This window comes from Mercenaria mercenaria, chromosome 3 (assembly GCF_021730395.1).
Source record: "Mercenaria mercenaria strain notata chromosome 3, MADL_Memer_1, whole genome shotgun sequence".
Classification (NCBI taxonomy): domain Eukaryota; kingdom Metazoa; phylum Mollusca; class Bivalvia; order Venerida; family Veneridae; genus Mercenaria; species Mercenaria mercenaria.
Window position 1 is genome coordinate 19714494 of NC_069363.1, and position 25466 is coordinate 19739959.

Sequence of the window (25466 nt, forward strand, 5' to 3'; positions counted from 1 at the left end):
GTAAACCTTTAACCTCTAAGTGTGAGCTTGACCTTGGAGCTAGGGGTCTGGGTCTTGCGCATGACACATTGTCTCATTATGGGGAACATTTATGCCTAGTAATTTGAAAATCCCTTGATGAATGGCAGGGTTATGGACTGGACATGAAACAGACCCTGTTAACCTTTGACCTCTAAATTTTATCTTGACCTTGAAGCTAGGGATCTGGGTCCTGCGTCTGACATGTCGTCTCATTATGAGGAACATTTATGCCAAGTTATTTCAAAATCCCTTTCTGGATGGTAGAGTTACAGCCCAAACAAGAATTTACACGGACGCACACACAATACACACGGACAGACAGTGCGATTTTAATATGCCCACCTTAAGGGGCATAAAAAGGGTGTAAGTATTCAATGTGAAGCTCATGAGTAATATCAGTATAATTTGCATCATAAAAAACAGTACTATATGGTAAACTCATGTCATATCTTGAATTAAATGTCTTGTATCGTGAAAAGTGAGTAACAATAATTTGAAATAAAATTTCTTCTTCTAGTATACAGGTTTTCATATGGTTTAAATCTTCTTCAAAGTAATTAATTCAAACCTTGGATCTGTTATGCGTATAACTTCTCGAGCTAGCCGTCCTATAAAGTTGACGCTCTCATCAACTGGTCTAAACCTTGGTATAGGAATAGCTGTTGACTGGTATACACTTTCCCAGTCTTGTACCTGTAAAATTATCAACCAGTCTCACAATAAGTACAAAAAAATTAATTAGAACAAACAGATGTAAACTAGGTGTTGACTGGTATATAAACTTTCTTAATATTGTACCTGAAAAATGCTCAACCAGTCTAAACTATGGTACAAAAGTAATCAACCATGACTGGCCACAGAAATAGTTGTTGACCACAGTATAGTTGTTGACTGGGATTCAGTTGGATTCACTTGCTCACAATTTTGTATCTGTAATATACTCATTCCGTGATCTAGAAAATGTATAGCTATAAAGGTCAACACTGTCAATCTTGACCCAACTACTCAACCAGTGTAAGCAATGGTATAGCTTATGCACCTGTCAATATTTTGCCCGCCCGGGGGAGCGGCGGGCATACACGGGACTTTAGACAGAAGACCATTCCCGACAGGCGGGAATTTGACAAACATTTGATGTACCAACCAGGCTCTAGGGTGGGATTTAGACAAAAAAGGTTGTCCCTAGGGTGGGGATTTAGACAACAAAATTTTTGAAATGTCAAATTCCCCTGGGTCGGCCCGCCGCCCCCCTGGGCGGGCAAAATATTGACAGGTGCATTACTATTAATCACTCTACAGGCCTAAAAGACAGTCAAAACAGTCCAGAGATTGAACTTATCACCCCAAAACATGCAAATGTTGAATGCCAGTAGTTTTTCCAGATGCTCACAAATTTTTGCAAGTGTAAAAATTATATGGAACTGTGTCTTTACTTTTAAACGATTATATAGGAATAAACATCATCAATCTCAACTGAAAACAGTACAATTTGATCTCAATTTCCATCAGAATATTTCCAAAATGAACAATTTGCAAGGTGTCTAATATTAAAACAAGAGCTGTCTCCATAGGATGACACATGCCCCCGATGGCACTTTGAATGAACAGTTATGGCCGATGTTAGAGCTTAGGACCTTTGACCTACGGAGCTGGGTCTTGCGCGTGACACGTCGTCTTACTGTGTCACACATTCATGCATAGTTATTTTAAAATCTATGCATGAATGACAAAGATATGGACCAGACATGCCCATCAATGCACTATCATGAAAAATGACCTTTAACGTCTAAGTGTGACCTTGATCTTTGAGCTACGGAGCTGGATCTTGTGTGTGACATGTCGTCTTACTGTGGTACACATTTATGCCAAGTTATTTGAAAATCCATCCATCGATGACAAAGATATGGACCGGACACGCCCATCAATGCACTATCCTTTAACGTCTAAGTGTGATCTTGATCTTTGAGCTACGGACCTGGGTCTTGTGTGCGACATGTCGTCTTACTGTGGTACACATTCATGCCAAGTTATTTGAAAATCCATCCATCGATGACAAAGATATGGACCGGACACGCCCATCAATGCACTATCCTTTAATGTCTAAGTGTGACCTTGACCTTTGAGCTACGGACCTGGGTCTTGCCGTGACACGTCGTCTTACTGTGGTACACATTCATGCCAAGTTATTTGAAAATCCATCCATCGATGACAAAGATATGGACCGGACACGAAAATTGCGGACAGACCGACAGACTGCCAGACCGACAGACGGTTCAAAAACTATATGCCTCCCTTTGGGGGCATAAAAAAACAAGAGCTGTCTGATGACAGCGCGCTCGACTATTCGAAGAATTGATTGAAGAATGGGGTCAAAATATTTCCATGGATATTCAGACAAAAGAAATAAATAGATTAGACAAACAATGTTCCTGTATTACTTTGATTTCGATAAGTCTTGCACTAAATGACAATATATGAGCCAATTTCAAAGTCCAAAAAGGGCCATAATTCAGTCAAAATAGTTATGTACTCTTGCCTACAGATGGAAATCATAATGATAAACAAGTGTTCAAAGTTTAAAAGCCATATGTCAAATAGTTTTTTGACAAAACATGGACTTGTATGAAAACAGAACCAATTTCAAAGTCCAAAAAGGGACATAATTCAGCCAAAATAGATGACAGAGTTATGTTCTCTTTCCTACAGATAGAGACTATTATACTAAACAAGTGATAAAAGTTTCAAAGCCGTATGTCAAACACTTTACAAAAAATATGAACTGGTACGAAAAACTTAACCAAGATTTCTAAGTCAAAAAAGGGCTATAATTCAGCCAAAATCCTTGATGGAGTTACATACTCTTGCCTATAACTGGACATGGTGATGGTAAACAGGTGTTAAAAGTTTCAAAGCTTTATCTCAAAAGACTTTGTCAAAATATGAACTGGTACGAAATATTAACCCAGATTTCTAAGTCAAAAAGGGCCATAATTCAGCCAAATTCCTTGATGGAGTTATGTGCTCTTGCCTATAACTGGACATGGTGATGGTAAACAAGTGTTGAAAGTTTCAAAGCTTTATCTCAAAAGACTTTGTCTAAATATGAACTGATACGAAAAACTTAACCAAGATTTCTAAGTCGAAAGGGGCCATAATTCAGCCAAAATCCCTAATGGAGTAATGTACTCTTGCCTATAACTGGCCATGATGATGGTAAACAAGTGTTGAAAGTTTCAAAGCTTTATCTTAAAAGACTTTGTCAAAATATGAACTGGTACGAAAAATTTAACCATGATTTCTAAGTCAAAAGGGGCCATAATTCAGCCAAAATCCTTGATGGAGTTATGTGCTCTTGCCTATAACTGGCCATGATGATGGTAAACAAGTGTTGAAAGTTTCAAAGCTTTATCTCAAAAGACTTTGTCAAAATGTGGACTGGTACGAAAAACTTAACCAAGGTGTGACGCAGACGCCAACACCGACGCCGACGCCATGGTGAGTAGGATAGCTCTACTTATTCTTCGAATAGTCGAGCTAAAAAAACCAGATTGAAAGTATAATCACTTCCTGGCACCAGGAAAACTTTTCAGTAATTTGCACTAATATATGCCCAAAACTTCCAATTCAATTACAAAACTAAATGAAGACAAACGGCTGTCAGGCATAATTAGAGGGGGAAAAAAAAGACTTTCCATTGTAAACGGTAAATATCATCACAAAAAGTTTGATTTATTTTTTATTTTGTTGGGTTTAATGTCGCACCGACACAATTATAGGTCATATGGCGACTTTGCAGCTTTGATGGTGGAGGAAGACCCCAGGTGCCCCTCCGTGCATTATTTCATCACGAGCGGGCACCCGGGTAGAACCACCAACCTTCCGTAAGCCAGCTGGATGGCTTCCTCACATGAAGAATCCAACGCCCCGAGTGAGGCTCGAACCCACATAGATGAGGGGCAAGTGGTTTGAACAAAAAGTTTGAATATATGAATTTCTGTCAAGAATATCAATTAATATAAACTGCGAGTAAAGTTAAAATTTTGTGAGTTGAAATTTCTTGAACTCGTACAAAAAATTTAATTCTAGCCCTGTAGTCTTATAGTCACAAGTCAGTAAGCAGTTGTACTCGGCAAAATGTAGATTTATGCTTTTTTGCAGATAATGGCCTTAGGTCTGTTTTACAAAACAACAATTAGAAAGAAGAGATTCAATGAAAAATGTTTGGATGGTGACACTTGGTAACACAGACTTACCTTTGTTCTAAGGAAACTATTACACTCCTGCTCAACATTGTAGTTAATTATCCTAGAAACTTCTTCTTGCCAGATCTTCAGTCCATAGATGTTCACATAGTCCTGTATGTACTCAAATGATCTCCTGAATCCATCCATCTGTTCACCAAGACTGTGAAGCCGGGGCATCAATTCATTCACCTAAGTCAAGTTATAATGGGATGTTAAGTTAAATTTCACTGTCCTTTGAATTATAACCACTCCAATGTAAATGTTACGCATTCCTCTCTCAAAATGTAAAACATCCCTTTAAAGACTTTAGACCTGCAAGTGTTACACTGGCCTTCTCGTTATTGACCCAACATCAACATGTCTTGTTACATGGAATATTTATGCCCAGTTATTATCAAAGCCTTTGGTGGATGGCACACTTAACCCGTATCATGCTAAACACAACTGATTCTGCCTTTGCGACCAGTGTAGATCATAATCAGCCTGCACATCTGTGCAGTCTGATCATGATCTGCACTGTTTGCCATTCAGTCAGTTTATTATTGGTAAGCACTCCTTTTAACAGTTGATGGTACTGTCCAAATGGAAAGATGGACAAGTTCATTATAGAAATTTAGCAGGGCAAATCACAAGATCTATAAATCTTCTACCAAATATGATCTGAACATTTGAGCTAAGGGCCTACAAGTGTAACCTTGACCTTCTGGCTGTGGACCTGTGTCCTTTCAAGCATTAAATCCTCACAGAGATGTAAACATTTAAACAAAACAATTACTAAAATGAAAGACACATGTCAAAGTTACAGCCACACTTGGCCATAACAATCAATATTCTTTATTGCAGGATGTCCATCCCCTCACTTGCTCACAAATCTATTTTCCTTACCTTTGCTTTAGGGTTGAACTGCAGTGTGTTATGTAGAGCCCAGGCCACCTGCTGTACTAGTTCCTTCCTTATACCATCCTCTAGAAGCTGTTTTGGGTCTATCTGCAATGTAACAGTTTACAGTGCTTAAATACTGTCACATTAATAAACATATAGGTTGCCAATCATTTATGGTATGATTGTGTTTATGTATGCTACATCCATGCTTTATTCTATGTTATCTTGAAAATGACATTACATCACAATTTTAGCTTCAAAAACATACAGAACAACCTGAACAGAATTAAGTTTAAAGAATCTAAACCCTGATGTACAGATTAAAAAGTTGCTTTAAAAAGCTCATAGCTTCCTACTCAATCCTCTATGTTTCTTTATTTGTAAAACTGTAACAATTGTAACTATATTAATAAATACTGTTTAAACCATGAAGTTGCCTCTCAGCATGAAAATCGTGCTGTGGTCACTTCCATATGCATAGACATAAAAGTATAGAAAATACCTTTATAATTCCAACCAGTGTAGTTTTCATCATCATTATACCTTCAGTGAATACAGAGATAGAGTGGGTCAGCTTGGCTACCTGTAACAAACATAAGAAATGTCAACACCCTAACTGGATTTTATGATGATTTTAATCAGTTAGTGATATAGTTACGGTTGATGGATATGTTTTTTTTCCTGAAAATTACCGGTAACATGTAGAAATGATAATTATTCTGCTATTAAATCATTTCAACATTTCAGTCTCATACATTCCCCTTACTTACAATAAGCAAAGTCTCTGTCAGTGTTTCATGTAACTATAGGGAAATTGGCTACACCTTACTGCAATACATGTAACGAAGCAAACATGACCTACCTGGTATCTCTCGTCTAACTGGGCATATTCCTTCATCTTATCTTTCTCCAGTCTGGTTGGTACCTCCCTGATCTGACTCGTCATTAACTGGATAATCTTGGCTAGCTTGCTGAACATTGTCTGGGGTATAATCTAAACAAAAAAATGCATTAGTATACCATCAATCATCTATCACCAAACATTATGAATAAAATATTAGGATGACCAAAATGCTTCTCTGAAGATTATGCAAGGAAAATATCTGTAAAATTATCTTGTAACTTGGCATGCTTTTTCTGGCAAGCAGATATGCATATAGGAATTACTATATTCATGAAAGAATTTGGTAGGGTGTCATCCAAATGCCATATCAGAAATTATTCTAAAACTGGGCCAAAGGTTTCAAAGGAGATGATCTTAAAACTTTTCTTCACTGCTATTTTGAGAAAACTAGACACACCTACAAATCTACCTGGCCCCAAGGAACATAGCTGTGACATTATTTTGAAATCCTACTTGTGGTACAGATGAGAACATTTTTAAAGTGTTCCATATAATAGTCAAATACAGAGAACTAACCACTCCCTTACTGGCTATGTCAAACAACAAAACACAAATTAACAAATCAATAAGGCTTCAATGTATTTGGTAGAGAGTCACCTAAGGGATATTTCAGTGAAATTATTGTACTGAAATCTGCCAAGCACTTCCTGAAGAGATTTTGTTTCAATTTTTAACTTTTGGTTGCCATATGTCAGAAAGATGCACTGATGACATGCCTGTATATGAGGGACCAATCAAAGGAATAATTCCATAAAATTCTGTTGAAGTTGGCTAAATGGTTTAATAAGCACTGCTCTTTAAAGAAATTGTGGACAAAGGACAGGACAGATGACAGACAGACATCCAACTATCATAAAAGCTCAGCTTGAGCTCAGATTAGCTAAATATAAGTGAGGGGGGGGGGGCTCAAAGAAGGAACTTTGATGTAAAAATCAGTATTAACTTTATAGCCTAAATTAGCTGCCAGTAATTCACATTTTAAGTCAATTTCAAGTATAGTCCATACATTGTAGCTTTACCTGTAAAACATTCATGATGATGACCACTCCGTGTGGTCTTACCTCTAAGACTTTCCTGACATAGGCCACCACATGTAGTCTTACATGTAAAATTTCCCTGACATAGGCCACTCAGCATAGTCTTACCTGTAAAACTGTCCTGTCATAGCCTTACCTGTAAACACTTCTGATGTAAACCATTCTGTGCAGTCTTGCATTGAAAACTTCCCTGATGTAGGTGTCACAGTGTAGTCTTACCTCTAAGACTTTCCTGACATAGGCCACTACATTAGTCCTACCTGTAAAATTTCCCTAACACTGGCCACTCCCTGCAGTCATACCTGTAAAACTTTCCTGTCATAGGCTATACATTGTAAACATTCCTGATGTAAACCACTCTGTGCAGTCTTACACTGAAAACTTCCCTGATGTAGGCCTCACAATGTAGCCTTACCTGTAAAACTTTTCTGACATAGGCCACTAGTTCACCAGAGTAGTATTGTGAGACACTCATCAAGTCAGAACTCTGAGCTTGGTTGATACGGAGACAGGGTAACTCTAGAGCTGATGACAGCTGAAAAAACAACAAATTAATGAATTATAGCAGGTAACTGTTAAATTGATCAAGAAGAAGTAACAACATGACCTCATTCTGACTAAGTAAGATTTTTCACAATACTATAATACGCCTCCACATACCAGAAGTAAGATGCCTGCAACTTTATATTCAGGTGAACAAACATAATCTTCAAGCACAACTTGAAGCAAGCTTAAACTCTACATCAAAAATTGAATTCTCAAGCAAACAAACTTCACCAGAATCAAAATTGTAATGCTTAGATTAAGAAGGAAGATATTTCTCTTAATAAGAAAACAAACTTAATTGTTATGATACTCAGGTTTTTCAAGCAAGCGTATAAAAACATAGGTTTAAAACTTACCTTTAAAAATGTAGCTCTGAGTTTGATGACCAGTGTAGGATCCTCCTTAATGCCCTGCTGCATATAGCCTGTGTAGCTGAAAACAAGAAGTTACGTGGTAGCATAATAACTGTTTCTTATACAGAGAAAATGCTGAATGGTATGGTCAAATAAATTAACTTTCAAATTCTTTAATACCCTTTCTTGTATTAAATTTACCTGAATTAGTAATTATTTTGGTGCAGTTTTAACAGTTAAAAGTTCTGAAAATTTTACAATCCTTTCTATACCCCTAGTCACAGCCAAAAGAAGTTCATGCACTACAGAAAATAGATCCATTCAGGAATCTCCTTGACGAACTATCAATGATAAAGTAGTCCAGCCCAATGTCAAGCTTACCAACAGATCATTACACAAGCCATCAATGATTTCCCAAACATACAGTTACCTATCAATGATTTCCCAAGCATATGAGAGATCAGCTACAATCTCTATAGCTATAAGAACTTCTTCTTTGATATTTATCGTACGGATCATCTGGTGGAGGTATTTTCGAGTATCAGCCAGGAACTGACGAACTTGAAGGTTACTCTCCAACTGATGAAACTCTTGTACCTATATAGAATAGAATAGTATTTAAATAGTGTGGGGAAATGTCTCTGTGACTAATAGGTTATGGTCATTGGATTAGAACCACTAGTCACTCACAATTCTGCATTTGAAACCTTGATTATAAGAAACCTATCTAGCTGTCTTGCAGTATGTTGATGGGCAAGCCCAGAAGGTGCCTGTCCAAAAGGGTACCAGATGTCTTCCTCTATCATACAAGAGGGCAATGATGGCCCTAGGTTGCTCACCGGAGTAACACACCATAACAAACTTGTTTGACCTAGTGACCCAGTTTTTGATACCACATGACCCAGTTTCAAACTCCTCTGAGTTTTCAAGGAGATAAACATTCTGACCAAGTTTCATGAAGATTGGAGCAAAAATGTGGCCTCTAGTGTTTTTTTTCTTAGATCTGGCCTAGTAACCTAGTTTTTTACCCAACCAGATCTAATTTTCAACCTGTTCGAAATTTCATGGAGACAAATATTCTGACCAATTTTTATTAAGATTGGACCAAAAATGTTGCCTGAGTGTAAACAAGCATTTACTTTCATTTGCCTTGTGACCTAGTTTTTTACTCCGAATGACCCAGATTAAAACTTGTCCATGACTTCATGAAAACATTCTGACAGTTTCGTGAAGATTGGAGCAAAAATGTGGCCTCTAGAGTATAAACAAGCTTTTCCTTTGATTTTACTAAGTGACCTAGTTTTTGACCCAACATGACCCAGAGTCGAAATCATAAAAGACTTCATGATACCAAACATTCTGACCAAGTTTTATGCACTCTCACAAAGACAGGGAACATTTTCTGTAGGATACAAGTACTTAGATATCATTATAAAATACTGTGATAGTATTGCACTGATGATTTTTTATCAGTCTTGTTTCATTTAGATTATTTTGATGGAAACTATTTCAGTTATATATTGGCACCAGTGTTAAGGCTCTTTCAATAATAATGTGACTATTTCTCCATATGAGACCAAATGTGAAACATGAACTATTTTGGTTCAATACACAAACATAAAACATTATTCTTGTCAAGGAAAAAACTCTAGACACTTACAATGTTAGCATGAAGTTTTCAATATCATAGCATGTAGGTTTTATCTTAAAAACCACACTGTAGATAAAGTCATGTTCTTAAAACCTGTTTCATACAATTAACTAATTTAACCTATTTATAAGTAAAAAACAACTGTTTAAAAAGTTTTTCAGACCTCTTCCAATGCCTGTATCAGCTGTACAATTTTCCTCCCTGCTGAGGTAGAATCATTGTAATTCAAGGAATCTATCTGTTTGGCCATCTCTGCAAACCACGCTTGCAAATTTTCTAATAACAGAACAACAGAATTGCAATAAAAAAGACACTCTGGATAACTGCTTTTCTGTAACAGCAAAGTTTCATTTTTAAAGGAAATTTACTTAAGATCTTACAGTAACAAAACAAGAGGACCATGATGGTCCTGAATCGCTCACCTCTTCCCACATGACCCAGTTTTGAGTATGACGTCGTTTTTTCTATTATTTGACATAGTGACCTAGTTTTTGAGCTCATGTGACCCAGTTTTGAACTTGACCTAGATATTATCAAGATAAAAATGCTGACCAATTTTCATGAAGATCCATTGAAAAATATGGTCTCTAGAGAGGTCACAAGGTTTTTCTATTATTTGACCTATTGACCTAGTTTTCGAAGGTACATGATCCTGTTTTGAACTTTACCTAGATATCATCAAGGTGAACATTCTCACTAATTTTCATGAAGATCTCTTGAAAAATATGGCCTCTAGAGAGGTCACAAGGTTTTTCTATTTTTATACCTACTGGCCTAGTTTTTGACTGCACGTGACCCAGTTTCTAAACTGACCTAGATATCATCAAGGTGAACATTCAGACCAAATTTTATAAAGATCCATTGAAAAATATGGCTTCTAGAGAGGTCAAAAGCTTTTTCTAATTTTAGACCTACTGACCTAGTTTTTGACCGCAGTTGACCCAATTTCAAACTTGACCTAGATATCATCAAGATGAACATTCAGACCAACTTTCATACAGATCCCATGAAAAGTATGGCCTCTAGAGAGGTCACAAGGTTTTTTTATTATCTGACCTACTGACCTAGTTTTTTAAGGCACGTGACCCATTTCAAACTTGACCTAGATATCATCAAGGTGAACATTCTGACCAATTTTCATGAAGATCCATTCAAGGGTATGGCCTCTAGAGAGGTCACAAGGTTTTTCTATTTCAAGACCTACTGACCTAGTTTTTGATCGCAGTTGACCCAGTTTCAAACCTGACCTATATATCATCAAGATCAACATTCAGACCGACTTTCATACAGATCCCATGAAAAATATGGCCTCTAGAGAGGTCACAACGTTTTTTCATTATTTGACCTACTGACCTACTTTTTGAGGGCACGTAACCCACTTTCAAACTTGACCTAGATATCATCAAGATGAACATTCTGACCAATTTTTATGGAGATCCATTCACAAGTATTGCCTCTAGAGAGGTCACAAGGTTTTTCTATTTTTAGACCTACTGACCTAGTTTTTGACCGCACATGACCCTGTTTCGAACTTGACCTAGATATCATTAAGATGAACATTCGGACCAACTTTCATACAGATCCCATGAAAAATATGGCCTTTAGAGAGGTCATAAGGTTTTTCTATTATTTGACCTACTGACCTAGTTTTTGAAGGCACTTGAACCACTTTCGAACCTGACCTAGATATCATCAAGATGAACATTCAGACCAACTTTCATATAGATCCCATGAAAAATATGGCCTCTAGAGAGGTCACAAGGTTTTTCTATTATTTGACCTACTGACCTAGTTTTTGAAGGCACGTGACCCACTTTCGAACTTGAACTAGATATCATCAAGGTGAACATTCTGACCAATTTTCATGAAGATCTCATGAAATATATGGCCTCTAGAGAGGTCACAAGGTTTCTCTATTTTTAGACCTACTGACCTAGTTTTTGACCGCACGTGACCCAGTTTCGAACTTGACCTAGATATCATCAAGATGAACATTCAGACCAACTTTCATACAGGTCCCATGAAAAATATGGCCTCTAGAGAGGTCACAAGGTTTTTCTATTATTTGACCTACTGACCTAGTTTTTGAAGGCACGTGACCCACTTTCGAACTTGACCTAGATATCATCAAGGTGAACGTTCTGACCAATTTTCATGAAGATCTTGTGAAATATATGGCCTCTAGAGAGGTCACAAGGTTTTTCTATTTTTAGACCTACTGACCTAGTTTTTGAAGGCACATGACCCAGTTTCGAACTTGACCTAGATATCATCAAGGTGAACATTCTGACCAATTTTCATGAAGATCTTGTGAAATATATGGCCTCTAGAGAGGTCACAAGGTTTTTCTATTTTTAGATCTACTGACCTAGTTTTTGAAGGGACGTGACCCAGTTTCGAACTTGACCTAGATATCATCAAGATGAACATTCTGACCAACTTTCATAAAGATCCCACAAAAAATGTGACCTCTAGAGTGGTCACAAGCAAAAGTTTACGGACACACGGACGCACGGACACCGCACGATCACAAAAGCTCACCTTGTCACTTTGTGACAGGTGAGCTAAAAACAAGTTCTTCAAAAACAACTTGCCTCTAACCACAATGGCATAGGTTTCATCCAGGATGAAAAAAATCCCACATTAATGCATGCAAAGGCATCCAGGGTGAAATAATGCTTTGTGGCTAACAAAACAAACCGAAACTTACCTTGGATCATGTCTTTTTTATGTGTCAATACAATACTGGTTTAACTGCTACTTAAAAATGAGCATGGCTCATCCATTTTCAATCTTTCATTGTAACTGAGCTAAAAATATTAGAACTGACAAAAAACAACAGTTTTCACATAGTGTCTACAATGAATCTGAATGTGATATTGTATTTTGGTATAGCCTACCATTTTTCTCTACCCTGGTTAGTGGTTTTGTACCAGAGAAAACATCACTGAGTTCCTGTATTCTCTCAGTTCCTTCCTTCTTATATACCTCCCATTTGTTCTTCTTCTCTTCCAGCATCTGCTTGAACATCTGTGAAAGACATGGACAATGCTAAATTAAAGTACTTTTGACTTACACTTTGCAGAAAATATGTATGTTCTTTATTTTGAATAAATATGGCTGTAAGTTCTGAAAACTCACAAAGCAATAGAAAAGCATGAACATGTGTAATGTGGAACATACCAGGAAAGCATCTGTCTATATAACTGGATTAATATACCAAGTTGTCAGCAACCAGGCAAAGTAGTTTTGTCAAATTTGTTTATCATACAAATATCTAATGTACTGGCTGACTCAAACATTTTTCTCGACAATGAATTAAATTGTTTCATTGATGAAAACAGTAATAATGGAAAACTTTAAATATGGGATGGCTATTTTTATAAAAAAGAAAGAACTTTATATTACAACCAATTGTATGTGACTAAATTAATTTACCTCTTTCAATCTGAACTCAAACTGAGCAGTGTTGAGCAGGAGTTGGAATACAGCTAGTGGGTTATATTTACTGTCTGAGAGAACCTGATCTCGTAGTAGTTTACACCTCTTGTTGGCTTCAGCACCTTCATTGAAAATAAGAAAGTTTTCAATCTTAAATTGTCACAAATGTTAGCAAAACTTGATACAGTAAGATTCTGTAAACATTTAAGCTTGCAGTCTCCTTTACCTTTATTATATATCATAAAAAAAAAATGTACCTTTAATGTAGGAAATTAATGGATGCAGTCTGTTCTTAGATCAGACTCAGGTTGTTAAAGCTATGCTCTGTTCAAATAAGCATGGAGAAAAATAAGCATTATAATTTTTGCTAAAGCTAAATGTATCTGTTCATTTCATATTCTCATCTCTTATTAGTTGTTAGTTTATACTAATTTATTTTAGGTCGGCTGTGAAGCAAGTTCTACATCTTATATCAATCACTCATTTATTACTTCTTGAATGATAATGTATACTTCAGTCCAAAAATTAGCAATTATAATATATGTTCAATAAGCAATTTGAAAATCTATTCTCTCTAGGAGGCAGATATGCCACTATCTACAATCTATTCTCTCTAGGAGGCAGATATGCCACTATCTACAATCTATTCTCTCTGTGAGGCAGATATGCCACTATCTACAATCTGTTCTCTCTAGGAGGCAGATATGCCACTATCTACAATCTGTTCTCTCTACTAGGCAGATATGCCACTATCTACAATCTATTCTCTCTGTGAGGCAGATATGCCACTATCTACAATCTATTCTCTCTGTGAGGCAGATATACCACTATCTACAATCTATTCCCTCTGTGAGGCAGATATGCCACTATCTACAATCTATTCTCTCTGTGAGGCAGATATACCACTATCTACAATCTATTCTCTCTGTGAGGCAGATATACCACTGTCTACAATCTATTCTCTCTGTGAGGCAGATATACCACTATCTACAATTTGTGCTTACAGGAAAGTGGAAGACACATACCAAAATCAAATGAGACATCATCAAAGTTTAGTAACTAAACCTCTCATGTTATAATCAGACAATCCAAACACATATTCCATAGCACTGCTCACTACTGTTTGGTATTACCGTATTTACCCTAAGTCTTGGGACACCCTAAATCTTGGGACACCCTTAAAATCTGGAAAAATAATTATTTTTCTTGTCCCTAATTTTTCGGACATGTATTTTCTCAGCATATTTTTCGTCCCTAAGTGTTGGGACTATGGTTGTTACTGATTCATGATGTAAGTCAAATACCGTTATTATACATTGTATGGTTTTTGTATCAATCAAAATGTCAAATAATTATAAGAACCAAAGATTATTTTTTTAACCTTTTCGTGTCGTGTTTTTACTGGATATTCTTTTGACAGTAAAGTGTTTTTTTACCATACCAGTTAAGTGTTGTATATTTTTTTTTACTGCAGCCAGGAAGTCCGTTTTCCGTTAGTTAGTTATTTTTATTTACCACTGACTGGAATTTACCCGCGAATCGTACAGCTATCAAAACGCCATGCCGGTAATTTTCCATTCCACGAGCACGTGCGACCTATCGTAATGTCTAACTTACAACGCCGTTACTTTTGTTTATTGACACGTATACAAAAAACGCGCGTCACACATTCATTTTTTGGTTTTATCGCTTCAGATTTTCAACGTAGATTGAGAAGTAATATAATTTGAATTCTATAACGATTTTAAAAAGGTATCGACAGAAAAGTAGGCAAAATTCTATAAAAAACGGTCGAATTTTCATAAAATTACATGCAAAATTTCAAAGAGTGCGATCCTAAATACTTATTTCTTTCTAAAAGTAAACAAATGATGCAAACTATAGGCATAAAGTTCAGACTTTTGACCACAAAGTGCAAAAAACAGAATAGAAAAATCTTAAATAATGAAAAAGCGGCAGCAATTTAAAAATATGAAGTAAAACGATTTTTGGCAAACAAATTTCTGTTACGTGACCTCGTGAACGTAAATAGAAAATCGGGACGCGGTTTAAAGAAACAAAAACAATGATGTTGTTGCGTTTTTTTAAATAAGTTTTGAATGCATCTTTGTGCATGTACATGTATGTTTTGACACGACACTTTATAATAAGATATTCTTCTCAAACCGTTTTGAAATTTCCTTGAGGGCAAATAGGTCACAGAGGTAAGATATCCGCTATTATAGTTTGACACGTTTACCTGTCAGTTTATACGATACAATACAATATTTATTTCTCTCATTTCATGGTATACATGACAATATGAGGTACCAAATTATACAAATACATAGTGAGGCATGTGTTATTCACTGTTTAAAAATAGTAAATCGTTACAAAGCGGGAGTAGGACCCGGATCTGAATATTTGTACATATGAAATGTCAATGTTGAAACATCTGTATAATCTCTTTTACAAATAGACAAAACTTTCTATAGAGAACATGATTATTGGTATCTGTATTCATAATTCTAAAGAATGTAATAATATTTGGACAACGAATGAATTGCTGTTTGATATATTTTTTCCTTAACGTATTTAATATAGAACATTCAAGTAAGTAATGAAATTCGTCACCAATATTTGAATTACATAGGGTACATTTTCTCTCATCATATGGAGTTCTATTCCAGCTTCCTGTCTCAACAGGAAGTTTATGGTTTTTTGTTCTGAATTTTATGATATAAGTAAGATATCTATGATCTGTACAGGTAAGATATTTTTCAAAACAAAATTCATGTTTGAAAAGTTTATATGTCCTACAGCTGGATGAATTTTCTAAATTTGAATGCCAATCATTCAAAAAAAGATCAAATAGCTTTTGCTTGACAGACATAACCAACCATTTAAAATTCGGAAAAGACTGGGACTCAAAAATGTTCGACATTCCACAGCTTATAAATATATTCTGAACATTTCTAATCCAAAGAAATTTTCTTGAATTGTTTGCAACTGGATTTGAATACTTATAATGTCCGAACAGTAATAAATACATATCCTTGGTGAGTTTTACATCGTTGCATGATACAATTTTTGCCCAGAATGAAATAATTCTTGTCTTAATATCAATTGCAATAGGTTTTACACCTGTTTCACCATACACAATACTATTTGGCGTACTAGATTTAACCTTTAAAACAGTTTTTAAAAACTTAAGTTGAACACGTTCTATAACTTCAATATTTCCATATCCCCATATTTCACAACCATACAACAATATAGGTTTAACAATGCTACTAAATAGATCGATTTGGGTATCGATAGGTAGACAAAGGGACTTGGCATTTTTAATAAGACTATACATAGCCTTTGTTGCTTGTTTCGCAATTTCTTTTTTCGTATTATAAAAAGAACCAGATCTGTTGAATAAAACACCAAGATATTTAAACTCTGATACTAATTCTATGTTTTCGCCATTATAGGTAAAGTTATAATGCCTTTGTCTTCCTCTAGAGAATACAAGGATTTTAGTCTTACTCGTGTTTAAAACTAATTTATATTGTTCACAGTAAGTCGCATAAACAGTGAGTGCTGATTGTAAATCTGAAGCAGATTCAGATAAAATGACAGTGTCATCTGCGTATAAAAGTACAAATAGTTTAACAAAATTTACAAGGTTATTATCTAATATGTGTTTGTCACATCTAACACCATGTACTAGGTTGCTGTTTAATATAAATTCATGCAAGTCGTTCAAATAGAGTGAAAATAACAGGGGAGACAAGTTTTCTCCTTGCCTTACACCAACATTGCAAGGGAAGTAATCAGATGTCATACGATTAGAAAAAATACACGACTTTGCTTTGTTGTACATATTCATAATAATACGTAAAAAATTCCCATTTATATTGTTTAGAATAAGTTTTGCCCACAGGCCGTTTCGCCACACTGTATCAAAGGCCCCTTTTAAATCTAAAAAAGCACAAAAAAGGGTCTTTTTACTATGTCTCAATAATTCTATTATAGTATTTAAAACAAACATGTTATCAACTGTCGAGTAGTTTTTTCTGAATCCTGCTTGAAATTGATTTATTATATTGTTTTCTGCTGTAAATGTTTCTAACCCAGTGTTTAAAATAAGTGTAAAAACTTTCCCCAAACAGCTTAACAGTGTAATTGGTCTGTAATTGCATGGATTAGAACTATCTCCCTTATTTTTAAAAATTGGTATAATTTTCCCTACAATCCAGGAGCTTGGAACAATTCCGGTATTAAAAATGATATTGAATAATTTAAGCAACACATATTTTAACTTTGGAAAAGAATACTTGATATGTTCATTCAACAGACAATCAGTACCACTGGATTTATTGTTCTGAAGATTCCTAACTGCCCTGTCAATTTCAAACAAAGTAATTGGTTGATTCAATACATTGTTTACATCAACAAATACAGCATCAACATTATCATTATCATTGGCGTCTTGTACAAAATTCATTTCTTTAAAGTATTCATACAAATCTTCAAGCTTGGCATTAGTTCTGTTAACCTTACGGGATATTGCATATTCACTTTAACAAATTAAAAAGAAGTTTTTTTCATTGATTTTCACAACACTAGATCTACTTCTCAGCTCTTTAAAGAACTGAGGCGGTACGATCAAACAGTGATGTACAACTTGGCGCGAAAACATGACGTAATGCCATGAAAATCTCGGGGAAACTATACCGCTTTGATCTCCACTTCTAATGTCATGATACCGACACACTTTTAGCTCTTTGAGGGGTGTTAATTGATGATGAAAACAAGGCCAATTACTTTGTTTATCAACAGAATAATTACGGATAATCGTTAAACGTTTATTTTTTCGCTTTCAACACGGGTGGGTGGGGGATGTTACCCGATGACCGAGAATTGTGTCCATATTTTTGGGACACTTTTCAAAATAATTATTTTTCGGGAAATAAGTCTTGGGACAGTGAAAAAAATAATTATTTTATGCTGTCCCAAGACTTAGGGTAAATACGGTATTAAGAAGATTTTGCAACATAGAAAATAAGATGGAGAGGTAGCCTTTTCAAAAGATAGAGAATAAGGCTGGGGGTAACCTCCTCACAAGATAGAGAAAAAGGCTTGAGGTAACCTCCTCACAAGATAGAGAATAAGGCTGGGGGTAACCTCCTCACAAGATAGAGAATAAGGCTTGAGGTAACCTCCTCACAAGACAGAGAATAAGGCTTGAGGTAACCTCCTCACAAGATAGAAAATAAGGCTTGGAGTAGATTTTTCACCAGATAAAGAAAATAGAGATGTGAGGTAGCCTTTTCACCATTCTTACTTACTAGGAGACAGTACACAGGTATGCAGCATGAGCCAGCGTAGTGTAACATTGCTGTCCCGCATCACATTGAGAAGTTTAGGAATACTGTCCAGAATAAACTCCTCAACCAATACACCTTCTTTCAGGTACTTCTCTAATACTGGGTGAAGTTTTGTAACTTTTGTTGAATACTTGATGGACTGAAACATTCAATATACAGTTTAAACACAGTAAAATATAATCTGTTTCATCAAAGTCTGTAGGGATAACGCATGTTTTTTTTTGTGTTATAACATCTGCAGAACCCGGAGGGATTGGTTGGTGCCCAAGCCTGGTATTGCGAGGGTACCAATGTATCCCGAGGGATTCTGAAGATGTTATAACACAAAATGAACATGTGCTAATGCTATTCTAGCATAAATCTCGTTAAAAAAAACTAATAAATGAATACATTATACCTCAACACCATTACATTTCCATGAAATGCGCGGGAATGTCTGAGTTGTTTTTTCACACTGACGTCATTTCCTTTTGAACTATCCGTTTTGGGGCTGTTATACGTTTATGCCTTGCCACGAAATGCGCATATATAAAAGTATGTTTTAACAGCATGTGAGCGTAAGAATCTCTCTCTGTTAACACACGTTTTCTCTCCTGTTAAAACACCCCCGAAAAGTGACAAGAACAGCAGTTTTATGCTAGAATATGCTTTTACTGAGTCTTTAACTAATGAAACTTAATCAAACTGAAATAAGCTTATTTTCACATGAAATTTAGAATTTTTTCAAATAAGCTTACTTCTTAACAAAAATTGAAAGTAAGTGTACATATACTATCTGTACAGTAATAAATCTTGGTGTGTTGTTTTTCTTAACATAGCTGCAATAATAACAATTTCCACTAATCTACATGAGAAGATAAAAGAGTTGTGCTGCCTTACCAGTTCTCGTACATTACTCTGATCTAGGGTGTTGTTGAGGGCGGTAACTGCTGCCTTGTATGGGCTCCAAGCATCAAGCAAGTTCACTGTGATACCCATATACACACTAATCACCTATTCAATAATTAAATAAAATGCATTATGTGTCGAATAAATGTGGGTCACTAATTTAAAGAAGCAGCTTTACCTTTTCATTTAATACTTACACTTTGATCTGTTTCCATTAATGTGCAGATGTTCATGACACTTTGCTTGGAGATAGTTCAAGTTCTGTTTTAAGCATTATTGATGCCTTATACATAAAGAAACAACAGCCAAAACATCAAGGATTTTAAGAGTCTAATATAAAATATTTATGTTTCTTCTGTCTGCAATATCTCAACTTTTCCTTAAAAAAACCCAACTTTTTTTAATATAATGGCACATGTTGTGAGTGTTCCTGCACACTACTTTGTATATGGCTGAGTCACTTGTAGACAGCTTCTGTTACCCAAAAACAAAATATCATCAGTGAAAGTATGGAAACATTTTTTAATCTTTTGAAAGGTTGAGTGAAGAAATTTTTAGAAAACAAATATTACTGCTTCCTCTCTCTTGAACAATTACAATTAAGTATTTAAAAATTTCCCTTAACCTTCAAACTGAGCTTTTCTATTTCTTTAAGTCACATCAAACTATAGGACTATTTCAGGAATAGAATGTTAAACTTTTTTTAAGTAGCTGATGCTAAAACACAATTTACCCAATTGTCTGGGAAATGTTTATCCACTATTTCTCTCATCTTTGCAGGCTGGTTACTAAGTATCTCTGGATCGAAGTAGAGCAGTATATACAGCATGCTGGCTTGTGTGGCGAGAGCTGTGGATCGGTGCTCAGGCAGCGGGTATGATGCAATCTGGTTATAAATATCATCTGACCTTAGCCGTCCAATCACCATGTTGATAAATTCATCATCAACTGGAACTCTCCTGTATCAATCAAAATTAAATTATTTACTCTGGAAAAAGGATATCACACATGTATGTTATTGTGACTGAAGGGAATGCTGAATATTGTTACCAAACTCTTTTCAGTTATTCTATATATTTACAGTGTTATTGGAATGTATATGTAAATTTATAATTCAAAAACACATGTTTAAACAATAAGTAACTCAACCTTACTTTCCACATATGAAAATATATGTAACTCTTCTAAAACATGACTCTTCAGTCTGAAATATTTGTTGTTCTTTTCTTGAGTTTAATATCACACAACACAATTACAGGTCATACAGCAAATTTCCAGCTTTTAATGGTGGAGGAACACCCTAGGTGTCCCCTGCAAGCATTATTTCAAGCACAGACTGGCACCTGGGTAGAACTGCCAGCTCATGAAAGAATTCCACAACACATGCAAAGATTCAAACCAACAGTAGTGAGAGATACTTTATAGATGTTGAATCTCATATTGCAAAACACATACGCAAAGTATGACTCCGGATAGTTTGGTGGTCTCTTGGCTCCTGCAGCACTGGAGTATCCCGTACTTCTGAGCAGTTTTAGAACATCATCAATGTTTGAATCTCCTGCTGATGCCTTCTGGGCACTAAATAAGAACATTACATTTCATTCTAAAAATAAATATATGCCAAGCATCAACTTTACCAAAAGATTTTATTCAAACATTATTTATATTTATAAAGAATAAGAGAGTATATCTACCTTCTTGAAAGATCTCCAAAGGAATATCATTGCTATAAAAAAAGTAAACCAATCACAACAATACATGCTTATATCTATGACATAAAATATATATACCATAAACAGACAAACAGTATATAACATCAATGAGGAAAAGAGGCCTAATGACTCCGGTATAGCTGACAGTCTCACATTCGAGCCTTGTTGAGTTCATAACATCAGCTCCTCATATACCAGCACTATATTTTCCCAGGAAGCAGACTAACTGAAATACATCTTTCTTCACATACAAGCTAATAAAGATTTTTTTCTGTGTTGTTCTGTTTTAAGTCACACAAACATAATCAAGATCAAACAGTGAATTCTCAGCTTTAATGGTGGCGGCACATCCTAGGTGTCTCTCCAGGCTAGATTTCCAGAATGAGTGGGCACCTGAATAAAACCACCAACTTTTCAGAAGCCAGCAAGATGGCTTCCTTGAGATACAACCCAAGCAGGGTTTAAACCCACATGGGTGAGGAGTTCGTGATTTAAAGTCAACACCTTAACCACTCAGTTACAGTGGTCCCTGACATACATAAGACAAACTAAGTTACCTATATCTGTAGTATGAAACCATCATTCTCTCTCGTATTGTTCCTTCTATCTTCATGTCAATTATCAGCAACATCACACCGTACAGGAACAATATCTCACACTGTAATATATCCATGGGTATCAAAATGTATATACATGTACTCTATACCAAATTTAACAATCAGCATGATCTTTACACTTGGTGTAGATCCTGTGTTTTCAATTACAAACCATAACTACAATGTATTTTTAAAGGTTCTTCTGCATAAATTCTTCTATATCTACTTGCATTTAAGTTCACTTTACTATATTTCCTCCAATAATATTGTTTTTGCAAATAATTACAATCATGTAAAAAAAGAAAATTTCTAGTAACTTGGAGAAGAAATAAAGTGAAAGCCATGTAGAATTTCAATTTCATGTGAGTATCCTACAGTAACTGGAGAAACAAGGACTATAATATACCATGAGTTGTTTGTCATACAGTAACTGGAGAAACAAGGACTATAATATACTATGAGTTGTTTGCCATACAGTAACTGGAGAAACAAGGACTATAATATACCATGAGTTGTTTGTCATACAGTAACTGGAGAAACAAGGACTATAATATACCATGAGTTGTTTGTCATACAGTAACTGGAGAAACAAGGACTATAATATACCATGAGTTGTTTGTCATACAGTAACTGGAGAAACAAGGACTATAATATACCATGAGTTGTTTGTCATACAGTAACTGGAGAAACAAGGACTATAATATACCATGAGTTGTTTGCCATCATTATTGAGCAACACACTCTCCAGGGTCTGCTGGATATACACTCCTTCATTCAGGTCTTCCAGAAATCTTTTAATATACAAAAATAATGCAACTGATCTTACTTTGTAATATGAACATTAAAATAACCACTGACTTGCTGGTGGTACTTCTCTGGTATAACAATGAACATTGTTTATGTTCATGCCAAATAAATATTGAAATGAACTGGTATCTAACTCAATTTTAAAAGTGTTATTTTTAAACAGGTTTGTCTAATGCTACAGATTTAATAACCATTAAAATCATATTAGAAAATGCTGTAAAAAGAATTGCTGTTTTCACAGAATATTAATTTTGATCAACGAAATACCAAAATATTGTAAATATAAAATGTTACAATAAAGAAAAGCTGTCCAAAAGTATGCTCAAATATTTTACCACCTCTAAGTCAAACAAGGGCCATAACTGGCCAAAATAACTTACTTATTTTATTACAAGTTATTACAAAAATTTTAATTAAAATTTTATCATGGCAATGATGATAATTTGCATGCAGAACTTCAACCATCTTTTATGTCAAATAAGGGGCATAATTTGAATTAATTCCAACAAGAGTTCTCTAACTTGGATGTATAAGTATGTTTGATGAGAAGAGTGTCCTGTTTGAAGTTTCGATACAGCTTCATTGTTAGATGCACACAAATTTGACTGAATTTCTGAGTGTAAAAAGGGCCAATATTTACATAAATGTGAACCAAGAGTTATCTTACTTGGTTATTTAAGTAGGTTTCATGACTGGTAAACATTGTCCAAAACATATTGTTTTTACTGAGATACACATTTAAAACAGTTAGTTGTACACAAAGCTTTAACTGAATTTTCTAAGTAAAAAAGGGCCATAATTTGCGATATATTCAACAAATAGTTTATCTAACTTTTACTTCAATAGGTTGGGTGACTGGGAAACATTAAATGGAGTGTTGATCCAATATATATGAGGAGTTACCTAGAATCAATGAGATTTCATTATTAAACTAAAACCTGAGATAGTTTAATAAATGTTTTTATTTGAAATATACAATATTTACTTAAAATTCAACATAAAAGTTATCTAACTTGAGTAAGGTTGATGACTGGGAAATTTTGGATGAAGTTCAATCCAATACTTGAAATGTTTAACACATGAAATTTAACCAAGTAGTTGAGTAGAATAGCTCTCACTATTGTTTTAATAGTCAAGCTAAAACACTTGTCTGTAAGGCTTAAAAACATGAAAATTTTGCTATAGTTAATCACCAATAATTCTTAGTCTCTGGCTAGATGACTATTTTTAGTAACTTTCCAGTTGACTTTATGATTCTATAATACTTCAGACTAGTCTCTTCCTGCAAACTTCTATAATTATTAAGTCTTAATGTTAAATATAACCAAATCATGTTAAAAATGATCGTCCAGTGATATGGAGATATATATTTCAAACAAGGAATACCTGTTAAGATCAGTCACATATTTATGTACACTTGAGAAAGCTTGATAAAATCTTGTCAGGATTTCAATATGATTTTCTCTGAATTCCTCATCTAAATCTTGAAGTTCCTGTTTGATAAAAGAATACAATTAATATCATTAAGCATCACTGCATTTTTGTAATTAAATTGTTGCAATAAAATCTAATAAGTCTCCAATATGTACTACTGGACAACTGTGGCTCCATTTAATAATATCTTATATGCTGCAAAAACGTCTTGGAAAAATGAAATGTTACATCATCATGTAGGATAATCAAAACTATGCCAGAGGCATGTATTTAACAATTGAAACATGTTGTAAATGTATTGCTTTAGGCAAGTCTATAATATTCCTTTGCATAACCCTATTCTTGAGGCCCACATGGAAGACTGGATAATCCAAATGTATAGCCTCATAAAATGAGCCGTGCCATGAGAAAACCAACATAGTGGGCTTTGCGACCAGCATGGATCCAGACCAGCCTGCGCATCCGCGCAGTCTGGTCAGGCTCCATGCTGTTCGCTTTTAAAGCCTATTGGAACTGGAGAAACTATTAGCGAACAGCATGGATCCTGACCAGACTGCGCGGATGCGCAGGCTGGTCTGGATCCATGCTGGTCGCATACCCACTATGTTGGTTTTCCCATGGCACGGCTCAAATAATGTCGTTATTATTATTATTCCCTTTATCATTACAGGCCACAACATTTTCTCTAACACTTCTTTTAGATTATAGTCATTATACTACAGTATGACTTGTGATACATAAATCATGCTTTAATTCACAGAAATGATATCTATAACTAGGGCAGCCTGCTGACAATACCAATATCTGACTAAGAAGCTGTTGGAAAGTGGATATCAAGTTCTTTTATGCAAACAAGAAGCAAGTTAACAAGCTTTTTTAATGATTAGGCAAAAAAAAAAAAAAATAGGTCAGTTTTCGGTCTCCCTACCTACCCTCTTTCTTTACCCCCTACCCTAAACTTTTTATCAGGGATAATTTTCCGCCTTTCCATTTTTAAACAAGAGGGCCAAGATGGCCCTTGGTAGCTCACCTGAGAAACACACCATAACAGTGTAAACATGTTTGACCTAGTGATTTCATGGAAACAAAATATTCTGGCCAATTTTTATTAGGATTGGACCAAAATGTGGTCTCTTGAGTTTAAACAAGTATTTTCTTTGATATGACCTAGTGACCTAGTTTTTGACCCCCAGATGACCCATTATCAAACTTGACCTAGATTTCATCAAGGTAATCATTCTGACCAAATTTCATGAAGATCAATTGAAAAATACAACCTCTATCGCATACACAAGGTTGGGGTTTTTTTTATTTGACCTAGTGACCTACTTTTTGACCCCCAGATGACCCATATTCAAACTTGACCTAGATTTCATCAAGGTAATCATTCTGACTAAATTTCATGAAGATCAATTGAAAAATACAGCCTCTATTGCATACACAAGTGTTTCTTTGATTTGACCTAGTGACCTACTTTTAAACCCCAGATGATCCATATTCAAACCTGACCTAGATTTCATCAAAACAATCATTCTGACCAAATTTTATGAAGATCAATTGAAAAATACAGCCTCTATCCTGTACACAAGATTT

At 35.2% G+C, this 25466-nt stretch overlaps 1 protein-coding gene across 2 annotated transcripts in view; it reads right to left on the reverse strand.

The window, feature by feature from the left end:
* Nucleotides 1-25466, reverse strand: part of LOC123525327 (WASH complex subunit 5-like) — a 37499-nt gene that overhangs the window by 9698 nt on the left and 2335 nt on the right. The window contains exons 2-19 of one of the 2 annotated variants that reach the window (XM_053537952.1): nt 23826-23932; nt 22339-22423; nt 21594-21694; nt 20780-20902; nt 20058-20283; nt 19316-19429; nt 18398-18575; nt 13077-13201; nt 12539-12668; nt 9802-9914; nt 8418-8584; nt 7991-8066; nt 7504-7623; nt 6006-6141; nt 5650-5726; nt 5151-5252; nt 4275-4454; nt 590-714 (exon numbers count right to left, since the gene is read on the reverse strand). In XM_053537952.1, coding sequence (XP_053393927.1) covers nt 590-714; nt 4275-4454; nt 5151-5252; nt 5650-5726; nt 6006-6141; nt 7504-7623; nt 7991-8066; nt 8418-8584; nt 9802-9914; nt 12539-12668; nt 13077-13201; nt 18398-18575; nt 19316-19429; nt 20058-20283; nt 20780-20902; nt 21594-21694; nt 22339-22423; nt 23826-23932 — 2285 coding nt within the window. Of the gene's footprint in view, nt 1-589; nt 715-4274; nt 4455-5150; nt 5253-5649; nt 5727-6005; nt 6142-7503; nt 7624-7990; nt 8067-8417; nt 8585-9801; nt 9915-12538; nt 12669-13076; nt 13202-18397; nt 18576-19315; nt 19430-20057; nt 20284-20779; nt 20903-21593; nt 21695-22038; nt 22058-22338; nt 22424-23825; nt 23933-25466 lie in introns of those variants that run through there. The other variant, XM_053537953.1, reaches the window with a different exon arrangement.